This window comes from Narcine bancroftii, chromosome 2, assembly GCF_036971445.1.
Source record: "Narcine bancroftii isolate sNarBan1 chromosome 2, sNarBan1.hap1, whole genome shotgun sequence".
Classification (NCBI taxonomy): Eukaryota; Metazoa; Chordata; class Chondrichthyes; order Torpediniformes; family Narcinidae; genus Narcine; species Narcine bancroftii.
Window position 1 is genome coordinate 97,881,558 of NC_091470.1, and position 15,571 is coordinate 97,897,128.

Below are 15,571 nucleotides of genomic sequence, written 5' to 3' on the forward strand. Positions count from 1 at the left end.
AATCAAGGTTATATATTTGACTAATAAAAAAAATCTCAAAAATATTCCCACAAACACAACAAAAGTCCTGTTGGTAATTTGGGAAGAGGCTTTAGCTCACCAAAACCTCCCTCCCTCACAGGTGATCCACGAATTTGTGATAGTTGGTCTGCAGTAAAGTAAAATTACACTCAAGATTGTCTCTGTGTGGAGAAAGGTTGGCAACTACTGGTTGAGGCAACACTTATATTAATATATACAGCTAACATTTTAGATTAACATCCTCTTATCAGAACCCTTCATTCTATGGGTCTGGCACCTTCGCAGGACCATCTGATGTTGTAACTTACCATCAAACACTGGTTGACTGTACTGAGTGGTGGACGCATGAAGTTTACAAGACTTGTCAAGCCTATTCCCATAATTTCCCATGCTGACCTCAAATTGGATTGGTTCCTTGGTGTCTTGCAGCTGTGTGGCCGAGTAGAAAATGACGCAGAGACTATACCTCCGTCTGTGTAAGTACTTCTGAAGCCAAACAATGGGAAAGAGAGACATTTCTTGTAGCACAGAACCAACGGAACATTTTAAAACACTTCCCAGAAGGGACTGATGAAATAAAATCTGACCCCAGAGTGACAAAAAAAATGCAAAGCTCGGACAAAAAGGAGGTTGCATTAAGGATAGAACTGATGCAGGATCTTCAACCTGAAGCGTTGTACATTTTTCTTTCCATAGATACTGCTGGACTTTAATTTAAGTTAGAGAGCTTGACATGATATTCCCTCAGACCTTGAGGAAGACTATTGTAGAAATTCCAGGGGCTCTGGCAGAAATATTTAGAACGTCGTTAAGCATGGGTGAGGTACCGGAGGATTGGAGGGTAGCTCATGTTGTTCAAAAAAAGGCTCTAAAAGTAAACCAGGAAATTAGAGGCCGGTGAGCCCAACATCAATAGTAGGTAAATTACTGGAGGATGTTCTGAGAGATCAGGTATACAAGGGCTGATCAAGGATATTCAGTATGGATTTGTGCTTGTTAGGTCATGTTTAACAAATCTTATAGAGTTTTTCAAGGAGGTTACAAAGAAAGTAGATGAAGGAGAGGCTGCCTACATGGACTTTAGTAAGGACTTTGATAAGGTCCCACATGGGAGGTTAGTTCAGAAGGTTCAAACACTAGATATCCATGAAAGGTTGTAAACTGGATATGAAATTGGCTGAATGGGAGAAGACAGAGCGTGGTAGTGGATGATTGCTTCTCATATTGGAGGCCTGTGACTAGTGGTCTGCCTCAGGGATCAGTGCTGGGACCATTGTGGTTTGTTGTCTATATTAATAAACTGGATGATAATGTGGTAAATTAGATCAGCAACTTTGCTGATGACACCAAGATTGGAGGCATTGTGGGACAGCGAGTAAGCCTTTCACAGGTTGCAAATGGATCTGGACCGAATGGAAAAATGAGCTAGAAAATGACAGATGGAATTTAATGCAGACAAGTGTGAGGTGTTACATTTTGAAAAGACAAACCAAGGTAGGACATACTGTGACAGACAACGTTATATTTTATATTATGCAGTTATGTTCTTGGAAGATAGATTGTGGGGTTTTAGTTAGGTCACAAACAGATACAAACCCGTCAAAACAGATCTAATTTTAAGATGCAAGAGTTATCCATAAGGTGGTGCCTACAAGTCTGCAAAGACAATAGATTCCTGTGCCAGAGATTTTCACAAGGTGCAAATGGAAGGACCCATCTCAAGAAACTGATATGATCTCTCATGAATTGATTTTGGAAGTAAGCAAGCTGTTTTGGTAGAGTGTGCTGTTTTAGGAGAGTCATGTGATTTTGCAAGTAGAGAAAGTCAAACAGGTTTTTCTCTAAGAGTGACAGAGAGAGAAAGAGAAAGAGAGAGAGAGAGAGAGAGAGACTGCTGGTTTTCTGCAATGGCTTTTGGAAGCTTGTTTGAGGTCCAAGTTCAGCCTTCTGGTGCATACAAGAGATGGCTGGCTGTATAATGTTTCACCTGAGATAAGGGAAACAGAAAAGGAAAGAGGTGATCATCTGGAAAACCCTGATGGGGCAAGTTTCTTCAGCAAGACACTGAAATGATCAGAAGGAATCAGTTTGTGTCCAATGAGCAACAAATCTCTCTCTGAAAACCGACAAGAACCTTCGTGAGTCGTAACCATTTACTTTTCAAGCACCAAAGCCCAGTGAATATTCATAAATGTTAAATTCTGTGCACAGTGTAAGAATTGCCTGATACTGGTGAACTTGGAGGAGTGAGGTGAGATTGGACGGTGATTCAAATAACTTTTCTGAACTTACACACACATTACATGCACAAGCGCTTAGAATCAGAAAGCTGTTAAGTTAATAGTAATAAGTTAAAGTTTTATCCTGTTTTAATGTTTAAAGAAAATTAAAAGTAACTTTGTTTAAGTAACCATTTGTCTTGGTGAATTTCTATTGCTGCTGGATTTTGAGGTTCTCTGGGCCCATCACAATACACAGTAAATGTAGTGGCGTCACAGGTAGATGGGGTTGTAAAGAAAGCTCTAGGCATCTTGGCTTTCATAAATCAAAGTACTAAGTACACGAGTTGGGATGTTATGGTGAGGTTGTATAAGACATTGGTGAGGCCAAATTTGGAGTATTGTGTGCAGTTCTGGTTGCCAAACTCTTCTTTGGCTTGGCTTCGCAGACGTGGATTTATGGAGGGGTAATGTCCATGTCAGCTGCAGGCTCGTTTGTGGCTGACAAGTCCGATGCGGGACAGGCAGACATGGTTGCAACGGTTGCAAGGGAAAATTGGTTGGTTGGGGTTGGGTGTTGGGTTTTTCCTCCTTTGTCTTTTGTCAGTGAGGTGGGCTCTGTGGTCTTCTTCAAAGGAGGTTGCTGCCCGCCGAACTGTGAGGCACCAAGATGCACGGTTTGAGGCGATATCAGCCCACTGGCGATGGTCAATGTGGCAGGCACCAAGAGATTTCTTTAGGCAGTCCTTGTACCTCTTCTTTGGTGCACCTCTGTCACGGTGGCCAGTGGAGAGTTCGCCATATAACACGATCTTGGGAAGGAGATGGTCCTCCATTCTGGAGATGTGACCTACCCAGTGCAGTTGGATCTTCAGCAGCGTGGATTCGATGCTGTCGGCCTCTGCCATCTCGAGTACTTCCATGTTAGGGATGAAATCGCTCCAATGAATGTTGAGGATGGAGCGGAGACAACGCTGGTGGAAGCGTTCTAGGAACCGTAGGTGATGCCGGTAGAGGACCCATGATTCGGAGCCGAACAGGAGTGTGGGTATGACAACGGCTCTGTTTATCGCTTATCTTTGTGAGGTTTTTCAGTTGGTTGTTTTTCCAGACTCTTTTGTGTAGTCTTCCAAAGGCGCTATTTGCCTTGGCGAGTCTGTTGTCTATCTCGTTGTCGATCCTTGCATCCGATGAAATGGTGCAGCCGAGATAGGTAAACTGGTTGACCGTTTTGAGTTTTGTGTGCCCAATGGAGATGTGGGGGGGCTTGTAGTCATGGTGGGGAGCTGGCTGATGGAGGACCTCAGTTTTCTTCAGGCTGACTTCCAGGCCAAACATTTTGGCAGTTTCCGCAAAACAGGACGTCAAGCGCTGAAGAGCTGGCTCTGAATGGGCAACTAAAGCGGCATCGTCTGCAAAGAGTAGTTCACGGACAAGTTGCTCTTGTGTCTTGGTGTGAGCTTGCAGGCGCCTCAGATTGAAGAGACTGCCATCCGTGCAGTACCGGATGTAAACAGCGTCTTCATTTTTTAGGTCTTTCATGGCTTATTTCAGCATCATGCTGAAGAAGATTGAAAAGAGGGTTGGTGCGAGAACGCAGCCTTGCTTCACGCCATTGTTAATGGAGAAGGGTTCAGAGAGCTCATTGCTGTATCTGACCCGACCTTGTTGGTTTTCGTGCAGTTGGATAACCATGTTGAGGAACTTTGGCAAATACAAGAGCGCCTCGGATGCCCCCCAAAGTCCTTTCCTGCTCACGGTGTCGAAGGCTTTGGTGAGGTCAACAAAGGTGATGTAGAGTCCTTTGTTTTGTTCTCTGCACTTTTCTTGGAGCTGCCTGAGGGCAAAGACCATGTCAGTAGTTCCTCTGTTTGCGCGAAAGCCGCACTGTGATTCTGGAACTACAGGAAGGATTATCAGCAAGATCGAAAGAGGGCAGAGAATGTTGCCAGGTCTTCAGGAGTTGAGTTACAGGGAGAGATTAAACAGGTTAGGACTTTATCTCTTGGAGCATAGAAGAATGAGGGAAGATTTGATAGAAATTTACAAAATTATGAGAGGTATAGACAGAATAAATATGAGTGGGCTTCTTCCACTTAGATTAGGAGAGATAAATACAAGAGGACATGGCTTTAGGATGAAAGGGGAAAGGTTTAGGGGGAGCATTAGGAGGGAACTTCTTCACTCAGAGAATGGTGGGAGTTTGGAACGAGCTGCCATCTAATGTGGTAGTTTTATGAATAAATTGGATAGATATGTGGATGGAGGGTTGTTATGGAATGGGTGCAGGTCAGTGAGACTAGCAGAATGATGTTTCAGCACAGACTAGAAAGGCCTGTTTTCTGTGCTGTTGTGTTCTATGGTTCTAAGATACAGCATAGTAACAGGCCCTTCTGGCCTACAAGCTTGTGCTGCCAAAATACAATAATTAAAAACAAACCCTGTATGTTTTTAGAGAGTGTTTCAAAACTTGGTGAGTGTTTTCAGCATTTTCTATTTTTATTGAGGTTGGAATTCTGTGCTGAATTCCTGGCGGCGACAGTAGACCAATGAAATGAAAAACTACTCAAGGTCAAAAAATAAGCAATACATGTCAGAAGGGGTGCAGGGATAGAAGCAGAGGAGCAATGTGAGGGGTGGGGGGGTGAGCTTCAAAAGTGGGGTTGAGAATTGTAAGGCTAAGATGTTGCCAAATTCAGAACAAATACAAGACAGTAAGATGATGGGTGAATGAAACATGGTGCAGCAGTTCCCAATGAGCTCACAATTATGGATGGAAGAGGAGAGTCGGCTGAAAGACCACTGGGAATAACAAGTCCAGATGTTGCACATGTACAGATCAGGGTTTTGTCAGCAGATGGGGTTGAAATGGGGTAGAAACAGCAGTGTGGCTGGTGAGTTCCATTGTTTCATCAAGGAGTTCAACCTCTTTGGAACACCCATCTCGATCATAATCCTGTGCAACGTAAAATCATGATCAGTGTGTGATTGCACCTTACTTCATTTGCCATAGTAATTTAAGTATATTTAACAGTTATACCAAATGCACAACATCAAGAAAACCCCATTTCCCTACCCTGCTTGTGTAATTACACAAAAAAAGAAAAATCTCATTGTCAGTACGTACAGTGAAATACATAGAGACATGATATTTCCATAGTGTTATATTCTTTACAGCGGTCTACAGGCTAGCCAGAAGCAATCACAACCCTATGGTGGCATCAGTGATGTGCTTATATGTTCTTGATAAGGTTGCCGAATTTTCAGGGAGGTGTTATATCCTTTTCTAAGACTATGTGTGATCTTTTCAAGAGGAATTCAATTGTTTATTTCTGAAGACCTATTAATGAGGAGAGGGAAGTAAGATTTCCATGTCACTGCTATACATTTTTTGGCCACACACAAGGCAGGTTCTGTAAATTTAATTTGGAAATTAGTTAGCTATCTACCAACACTCGTAAAGTTCCCCATAGGCAAAGCTCTGGACCCATTGGAAAGGTGACTCCTGTGATCTTAGTCAGGGTGTCACAGAGGTCATACCAGAAGGGTCTCACCTTCATGCAGAGTCAGGTAGTGTGTAAAGAGTGATAAGAAATTTCAGTCATGGAGAAACTGGGATCACTATGATCTAACAGGGGTGTTCACAATTTGGTGGAACTAGGTGGATCACAAATCAAAATGGACATATTTACACCAACTGGTAGAAGAACCAGAAGAAGAGATCTGCTACCCCTATCATTTCTCAGCTTTATTTCTCTTGTGCCCTACCACCCCAATGACCTCTTCCTGTGTCCCTATACTTCCACCCCACCCCCCACCTTCCCCAACACCATTTTATTCAGTTGCCTGCCTGCTTTTAGCTCATACCATGAGGAAGGGGTCAGGCCTGAAATGTGGTTATATATCTTTATATTTGCTGCATAAAAACCACTATGTGACCTACTGGGTTTCTCCAGCATTTTTTGTGTGAAGAAATGAAGGAATGTTGTCAATGTCATGAGTTGCGATCTGGGGGTGTGCTGCCTGAAGATGAAGCTCATTCAATAGCAACTTCCAAAAATGTTTGTGTTGGAAAAATTTGAACTTACAGGAGTCTGGCTGAAAGACCTGGCACAGGCACAATGGACTGAATGGCCTCCTCTAGTGGAGTAAGCTGCCACAATTCCCTAATTTATTTTTAGAAATTGAGTTGAAAGGCTTGATTATTGGCTGAAGGATTGCATTCCTTCTCCTGCAGAAAGAAGCCACATAGGAAGAGGGCATAACAGGATGGCAATAGGCTTCGTGGTTTCCTATACAACTCCTCAGTCTGGACTTTGATTTCTAAAATATTAAAGTCAGATTTGTTCTTATTCTGCATTCATCAAATGGAGCCACTGGTATCAACTCACACTTTAATTACAGAAGTACAACATGGATCTGCACTTCTTTACAAGGAAACCACAATTTGAGATACTAGGAACAAAACCATAGCCATTTTTAATCTGTTTACCTCAGTGACTATATTTAAGACAAGGTTGGATAGATTTTTACATAGTAGAGGAATTAAGGGATATGGGGGAAAGGCAGGTCGGGTGCAGATAAGCCGATCATCAGATCAGTCATGATTTCATTGAATGGCGGAGCAGGCTCGTCATGACGGATGGCCAACTCCTGCTCCTATTTCTTATGTTTTGGGAAAGCAAATAATTTGTGTTGAGAAGCATGCAGTTTCTACCTGTACAATCAAAGAATCTTCTGCAGATAAATTGTCAATGTTATTTCCCAAATGTTCCTCCATCCTTATGATCAATTCTACCAGAATTCGACCTCGGTAGGAGACTCCTTCGATCTGCAAGAAAAGAGAAATTTTTTTTTTACTACTTTATTGTGGTAGACTTTGCTCCTTACTACAACTGAGCAATTTAAGAATAATAATGGCTGGCCTGTAAGTAGCATTTCCCTAGCAGCAAACTCTTCAATGGACTCAAATTTTTCATGATTCATAGCTGATCTTCACTTCCCAAAGACCAAAAACTCATGTGGGGTAGTTAGAAAATGACGGCATAGGGAACCGAACTAGCAAAAATCAAGGCTTTGAGAACGGGACAACAGTGGAAAAATAAACAGGAAGGTGGTTTATTTTATAAAATATACCATTCCTGCCTCCTCAGAGCAACACCCCTTTCTTTAAAAATAAAAGAGCACATATTAAAAGCTACCCTCAAATTTTAATCTGCCACATTGATGCTATATTATTGCTACTTTCTTGCTTATATACAAAACCACACAAGCAACCTGCTCACTTTCACACTATCTATCTCTGACTCTACCTTGCTTTCTCTATCACTGGGTTAGTTAACAAATCTATTATAAGATCAATTTCCAGTGTTTTCTACTTTAATCTTGCTAAGATTAATTATCAATAAAAGAGAAGGGAGTTGATTTTTAAAAAAACACAGTGATCTGAAAATGTACTATCTGATCGGGTGAAACAAATAGTATGAAGGAATTCAAGAAGCATTGCTGGTTTGTCATCTTTCTAAACGTTCGCAGTTTTCTCCCTGGTAGGACTCGGGCCCTTGCGTTTAGATTGGGCAACAGTTTTTATCCCCAGACTCCTGAATTCCCAGAACATTTGTAGATAGTGTATCATATATGGCTTAATATTTTAACTTATATTTATGTCAATCTGCTCCATGGTCCTATAGAAATGCTGTCTCCTCTTTACTGTGCAATGCATGGTATGAATGACAAATAAAGGTGACTTGATTTTGAGTTTCCTCTTCAGTGAGTCTTGAAATTTTGCTCAGTAAATCAAGTCAGGTACCTTTCCAAGATTGAACTCATCATCCTTATCCGCACCATCCAGACCTTCCCTGGGGCTGCCATAGAGGTTTAAAAAGCATGGTCCGAAAGCAGGAAGGTACCCGCCTATGTCTTCGTCTGTTAGGATAGAAACCAAAATGCATCATGACCAAGTGAATCCATAGTGAGGCTTAAATCAACTCAGGAAGTAGGCAAGACCTAAACAATGAGTAAGGATACAACCTAAAGCTGAAAGCAATATGAAAGCTACTATAAAATTCACAAGATTCTGAAGAATCTTTGAGTGGTGAAAAAATGCCACTCACACCACAAAGACCAGTTTATAGAATCAGTGCATACATAGTTAAGGGAAATCTGGGTAAATTATGCAAGCAAGAAATAAAGAATATGCTACCATGATGCAGAATCAAAGGAAGGTCATGTGCTGTACAGACCAAAGGGAGCATATTGCAAGGAGTGGTTCCATTGGGGAAATGAAGTGACACTAGCACTGGACCTCAGCATCTGAAGATTAATTCAGCAATTCTAAAATACCAAAATAATGATCTCAGTGGCATCTCCTGCCTTTATACCAACATTTGGACTCCAACATTGCATTGTTGGTCATGAATCATCACACAGCAGGTAAAGATCTTGGTTTGTATACCACTGAGGTCACAGCACAAGGCAGACATATGATCAGGGATGCAGTGCTGCCAGAGCTCACCAGAACCCTACTCTGGCACCTCATGGGGCTGCTCCAGGCATCTCCTCGTCGCCGATTTTGGTGAGCTCCGGCACCTAAAAAGTTAGTACTGCACCCCTGCATATGGCAGACCACTGGGTGTGTAGATTACTTGCAGGAGGTGGCCTGTTTCTACCCTAATTCAATCCAAAGAACAGGATTCATAAAACAGTCTGAACTCATGGCATTTTTAAAAATTCATTCTTTTAGAATCTGGGCATCAGTGGCAAGGGCAACTTTCATTGCTCAGTCCCAATTACCCTTGATCGGAAGGCATTTAAAAATCAATCACATGACATGCATCTGAAGTTACAAGGAGGTAAGACTGGGTCAGGATAGCAGATTTCCTTCCCTGAAAAACTTAGAGAACCAGATGGGTTTTTAAATCAGATCCCTGATTTTCCACAAATTCCTGAGGCTTATATTCTTGATTTATTTTTTGATTTACAGCTTTCTCATAAAAGTTCAGTATATCTTTTATTTTTGAATATTTTATTTTCATAGACTCACAGAATTCAACAGCTCGATCTTTCCAACAACCATATAAATATATATCACACACACACACAGAATTTATTCCCACCCCCTTCCATTGCTACAAATACCCTTGAAATATTTATCTCAATACCAGTCATCATGGGGCCTACAACACCAGCAAAAGCCAAAAAAGAAAAAGAAATAACAATGAATACACCTCCAAAAAGAACCAAAAACCTGAAAGGAAAAGAAAAGCACGTCATCTGCACTCGGTCCCTTTTCCGTAAGGTTCAATATCTCTTATTTATAACATTTACTTGATTTCACTAGTTAAGATCAAGAGAAACAGGGAACAGGATTTTCATCTTTCATTCTCTGATGAGATTTGGGACTCTATTTGTAATAGGATTAATACTACCTCCCTTTGTGCAATTTAAAGTGATCTATAGAGTGCATATGTCTAAAGTTAAATTATCTCGTTTTTACTGATATAAATCCTCTACATAACAAAAGTAAAATTGCTGAGGCTTCTTTGATTCACATGCTTGGACTTGCCCTAGTTTAGAAAAATTTTGGAAAACATTTTTCAAACATTATTAGAGATTCTTAAGGCTACATTGGAATCTTGCCCTTTAATTGCTCTATTTGGATCATTTCAAGATGAAGACATTTTATGGACTTCAACTCAAAACCGAATTTTATATTTTATTTCACTGATGGCCAGATGTGCAATTTTGATTAAATTGAAAGATAACACTCCACCTACACATATACAACGGTTAAATGATATTATGTCTTGTTAAAATTAGATATGCCATTAAAGATTCAAATACTAACTGCATAAAGACATGGAGGCCTTTTATGGACCATTACCACAATCTAAAGTTTTAGGGTTGTCATACCCTTCGATGCTGTGCTGTCTGTTTCCGGTTGTTATCACTTGATACCCACACGTTAATTTCCTTTTCCAACCTTGTATAGTGGTAGGAGTTTTGAATTTATGGGGTTTTGGTTTTTTTTCTTTCTTTTTCTTGTAATTTGTATTTCATTATACAATTGCACTGTTTAATTTTTGTATTATTGTAAACCTTAATTAAAATATTTTAAAAAGAAAAGAAGGGGAGATACAAGTTCATATAGCTGTAACCACAGATTGGAGGGACAAAATATAAAGATATACTTTAAAGTAGAACTGAGAAGTTGCACTTGGTATCCTGGCCAATACTTTTTACATTACTAACCTATCAAATTAGCTAGATATGTATCAAATGATTATTTATGCAAACTAATATCATACTGTGATGAAATGTTACAAGTACAGTACTGTACTTCATTGAGTGTCAAGTACTTTGGAGACATCCTGTGAAAGATACCTACAGAAATTATTCCTTCCCAGAGCTTGTCCAAGACTCTAATGGAACTGTGAACTCTGAATAAAGGATGAGCAGTAATGCAAACTGTCAATCTAAAAGTCGACTGGTGCTTTCAGCACCCAATAGATTCTGTTGTTTTCCTCCTGAAAAACAGGTTCAAGACATTAGCACTTACCTTCTACCCCTTGTTCCATTGACGAGATCTTTGAGATGTTTAAGTGTGTCGTTCCTAAAGGTTTACTTTTGATTGCACTTTTCCTGAAAAGATGAACCATGGGAAAAAAAATCTCAATAATCTGCACAGTTAAAATCTTAACGTATGATGACTGACAAAAGAAGCAAATAGTCATCATCCAATCTAATCCTGCTATTATTGCTGTTCTATGTATAGGTTGTGTAGTTGGACTACAAACAAAACAAATGTTATCACTATTACCTCAGAACAAGTGATAGTGAATTTGAACTGCAATTATTGGTCTTTCGGTGAAGTTTCTGGCTGAGCAAACATTCTCTGCATTGGATATTTGGAGTAAAAACACCAAGATGCTGGAGGAACTTAACTGGCCTTGCAGTGACCAGAGGAGATAAAGATATGCCTGAATAACTATCAACCAGTGGCACTCACATCCACCGTGATGAAGTGTTTTGAAAAGCTGGTGTTGAAGCAGATCAGCTCCTGCCAGAGCAGCGAATGGATCTGTTTCAATTCCGGACTATGGTGGATGCCATCTCACTGGGTCTACACAAAGCCTTGGAACACTTGGACACCAAAGATGCATACATCAGAATACTCTTTATTGACTACAGTTCAGCACTCAACACCATCATCCCCATCAAAATTGATCAGCTAACCTCCAAGATCTGGGACTCCCCCTGTGTAATTGGATCCTGGATTTTCTCACCTCCAGACTACAATCAGTGAGGATTGGTAAGAACATCTCCTCCACAATCTCCATCAATACTGCAGCACCACAGGGCTACATTCATAGCCCCTGCTCTACTCGCTATACACCTATGACTGTGTGGCTCGGTATGACAGGAACACCATCCACAAATTCACTGATGTTACCTCTGTAGTGGATTGTAGAAAAAGGGGCGATGAGTCAGCATATGGGAGAGAAATTGAAAACTTGGTTGAATGGTGCACCAACAACAATCTCACACTCAATGTCACCAAAACCAAGGAGCTGATTGTTAACTTCAGGAAGGGAAAACCAGAGGTGGAGAGGATGAGCAAATTTAAGTTCTTGGGAGTCACTATCTTAGAGATCTTTCCTGGATCCAACACACGAATGGCATTGTGAAGAAAGCTCGTCAGCATCTTCAGCAGATTTCATAGGTTTGGTATAACATCTGAAACCCTGGCAATTATATGGATATGTGAGGTGGACAGAGTGCTGTCCAGCTGCATCATAGTCTGGTATAGGGACACCAATACCAGAGAAAAAAGCACTGCAAAGCATGTGGACAAATCCCAGGACATTACAGGAAAAACCCTCTTCATTATCAAGAACATCTACATGGTGTCAGAGCAGCAGTAATCATCAGGATCCACACCACCCAGCACATGCTCTGTTCTTGCTGCAACTATCAGGAAAGAGGTATAGGTGACACAAGACTCGCACCACCAGTTTCAGGAACAGTTGCTACCCCTCCACCATCAGGGACTTATTTAAGGACACTTACTTTTGCATTTTATTGGTTTTTTTTCTCCCTGTATTGCACAGTCAGTTTGCTTACATTTCTTTATTTGTTTGCATGTGTATGCTGCATACATTTTTTTTGACCTACCAATTATAGGTAATTCTGCCTAACCTGCAGGAAAAAGAATCTCAGGATTTCATGTGAGACATGTATGTACCCTGAGAATAAATCTGAATGGAAAATATATTATCGACATTTCAGGCTTGAGCCCTTCTTCAAGGTATTCCTTAATGTACCTCGTTCTGCTCACGTCAGAAACATCAGTAATATATTGTTACCTTCTATGGATGCAGGCTGAGTTCCTCCAGCATCTCTGAGCTTTTATTATAATCACAGCATCTGCAAACTTTCATGTTTCATTTCATTGTAAGTATTCACACCAGCAACAAGCTGTGAGAAATGAATTCATTGAATACTTAAAGAATATATCTGCAGGCCTTCCTCCATTATCCAACCCTCAACATACCCTAATGACGTTACAGTGCCTGAGTATTCTTTTATCTGTTCACAAAATTCAGACAGCTCTGACAATATCACCATTCTTATTCGTCTTGAACTGAGGAACCTTAACAGCTGACCATGTTGATAGATTTAAAGTCACAGGTAGTCTATACTGGGTATTAGAGGCAACGTAAAAGAGGGTGTACAAGATTATGAAGGACACAGACAAAGTGGTCAGCCACCAGTTTTATTGCAGATTAGTAAAAGCCAATACAGTTTAAAATGAGTGGAGGAAAGTTTAGGGGAGATTCAGAGGCAGTTTTAAAAAAAACACACAAAGAGTGGTATGCACAGCTACAGTAATGGTTGAAGCTGATATAATAGGGACATTTTAAAAACTCTTAGATATGCACATGGATGAAAGCAAAATAGGAGATTATGGACTGCGTGAAAAATCATGGATTGATCATGGAGTACCTTGATATAGGTCAGCAAGAAGTGAGCAAGTACTGCGTAATGTTTCGGCAGTAATCAAAAAAGTTGGATTCTTTTTAGATGACTGGAAACCAGTCAAAGATTGTGTATAAATCTTGCCTTGACAGATGCAGAAAATAAATGATGCAACAAGTACATTGAAAAACAATGGAACATTAGCTTCTGTTTGGACCTGGAGTTCAAATATATGAAGATTTTGTCACAAGTGCATAAAGCTTCAAATTCCCGGGTGTCAAGATCTCCGAGGATCTGTTCTTGGGCCTCCATGTTGATGCATCACAAAGAAGGCTCGCCAGCGGCTATACTGAGGAAGTGTCTGAGGCAATTCGGTACGTCACAGAATTCTCTCAAAAACTTTTACAGGTGTAGCGTGGAGAGCATTCTGGCTGGTTGCATCACTGTCTGGTACAGTGGTGTCAAATTTCAGGACAAGAAAAAACTCCAGAGGGTTGTTAACTCGGCCTGCAATATCACAGGCACCAGGCTTTACTCCATATAGGACATCTACATGTGGCGGTGTTTTAAAAAAGCAGCCTCTTTCCTCAAAGACCTCCACCACCCAGGCCTTGCCCTCTTCACTCTGCTACCATTGGGAATGAGGTACAGGAGCCTAAAGACGAGCACTCAGTGGCACAGGGACAGTTTCTTCCCCCGTGCCATTAGATTCCTGAATGATCCAAAGACACTGTCTTACTTTTCGTGTACTACTATTTTAATTTTTTTGGATATATTATTGTAAGATGGTTCATAATATGAATGTTTACACTAAAATGCTGCTGCAAAACCACCGAATTTTGTGACTTGTTCATGACAATAAATTCTAATTCTGAAGCTTTGGGGAGATCACATTTTTAATATTGTGCAGCCTTGGTCTCCAAACCTTAGAAAGGATATTAGCCCTGAGACTGCAGCATGGATTTCGCTCAACAACCCTGAGAGGATTGACAGATGTCAAGGGACTACTTCTTCTCTGGGAAGAGGTGTACAGGATCAAGTAGTCATGATGTCAGGATGAGGGTGGAATATTTAGGACAGAATTAAGGAGTGTGGCACTAAATGCTAATAAAATGGATATTACAATCCTGAAGAGAGAAAGATAAATGAGACAACACTAATGAGAATTGGACAAATCAAAGGAATAGATAGGCATAAGAAGCATGTGAAGAAGTGAATTGTGGGGAAGATGATAAAGACAACTTAAACATTAAGATCAGGCTTCAGATCCAAGACGTTGTCTGGCTATTTCTACCCATGGATGCTGTCTGACCCATTGAGTTCCTCTAGCAATTCTTCATTTGCAAAAAAGGTTAGATCACTGGGATGGTCTGTGAGAAGGAAGATGCAGATTCATCAGCAAGAGTGGGAGTCATTGTTTTGTGGTTTTATTGTATTGTATTTTTTGAATATTTATGGGTTTTGGAGGGGGGTGGGTAGAGGGGAGGGAGGGAAAGGGGAAAAAAAGGGGAGAAAAGACCACTGTGTAAATTTAATGAGAAACGTTTGTACATATTTTGATTGATATGGTTCATAGTGCGAAAAATTAAAAAATATTTTTTTAAAAGCATGAGTGGGAGTCAGTTCCAACGGTGGAGATAAAACAGAACAATAGCCACCTACCGATCGTAAACAGTGAACCGGATATTCTCACTCAGTGATGGAAACTATGTCGGGGGTGGGGAGGAAAATACAAAAGTTATCATCAATATTGTCCATATTTTATCTGCTTCCTTAAACTGAAATCTAGCTACTATGAGTTTATGATAAATGTTGAATGTTTAAACCTCACCCTGCTCCTCAAGTAAATCACCTGGTTCCATTCAGGATTTATCTGGTTCTCCACCACTTTTGTTGACACCTGTACGGAGGATACAGAAACAAATGTTCACCTTTAACCAAGTTTTTGGTCAAACTGTTAATTTGCCGCCCGACCATTGGGCAAACCAAAGGAGCTAACCAAGGTACAGTGTTCATGGAATAAAAACAGAAAATGCTGGAAATATTCAGCCAGTTAGGCAGTATCTACAGAGAGAGAAAATGAGTTAGCGTTTCAGTTTGATGATCATTTACTAGTGTTTACATGACTCATTCCAGGTGCAGGGACCTGGAATACCACAGCAACTGGTGCACAACAAATGTTTAATGTCAAAATAAATAAAAAAGTGCCTGCATGGAAATACCCCTGAAAGCTGCCATTAAGATAAATCTAGGGGGAAATAGAATGCTGAGCCTTCATTGGGACTCCAATCCTTTCCTAGCAGGAATTCCTAAAGATTTAACATTATCATCTCAAGAACTGCACAGTTTAGCAA

General features: G+C 40.5%; 1 protein-coding gene across 10 annotated transcripts in view; it reads right to left on the reverse strand.

Moving 5' to 3' along the window:
* LOC138753961 (myoferlin-like) overlaps positions 1-15,571 on the reverse strand; it is a 128,304-nt gene that overhangs the window by 66,081 nt on the left and 46,652 nt on the right. For 9 of the 10 annotated variants that reach the window (XR_011351526.1, XM_069917595.1, XM_069917593.1 and 6 more), the window contains exons 14-19: positions 15,049-15,117; positions 14,880-14,923; positions 10,798-10,880; positions 8,050-8,165; positions 6,958-7,071; positions 330-507 (exon numbers count right to left, since the gene is read on the reverse strand). Coding sequence is in view for 9 of the 10 variants with exons in the window: in XM_069917595.1 (XP_069773696.1) it covers positions 330-507; positions 6,958-7,071; positions 8,050-8,165; positions 10,798-10,880; positions 14,880-14,923; positions 15,049-15,117 (604 nt within the window). In the remaining variant the exon portion in view is untranslated. The remainder of the gene's footprint in view (positions 1-329; positions 508-6,957; positions 7,072-8,049; positions 8,166-10,797; positions 10,881-14,879; positions 14,924-15,048; positions 15,118-15,571) is intronic. The other variant, XM_069917588.1, reaches the window with a different exon arrangement.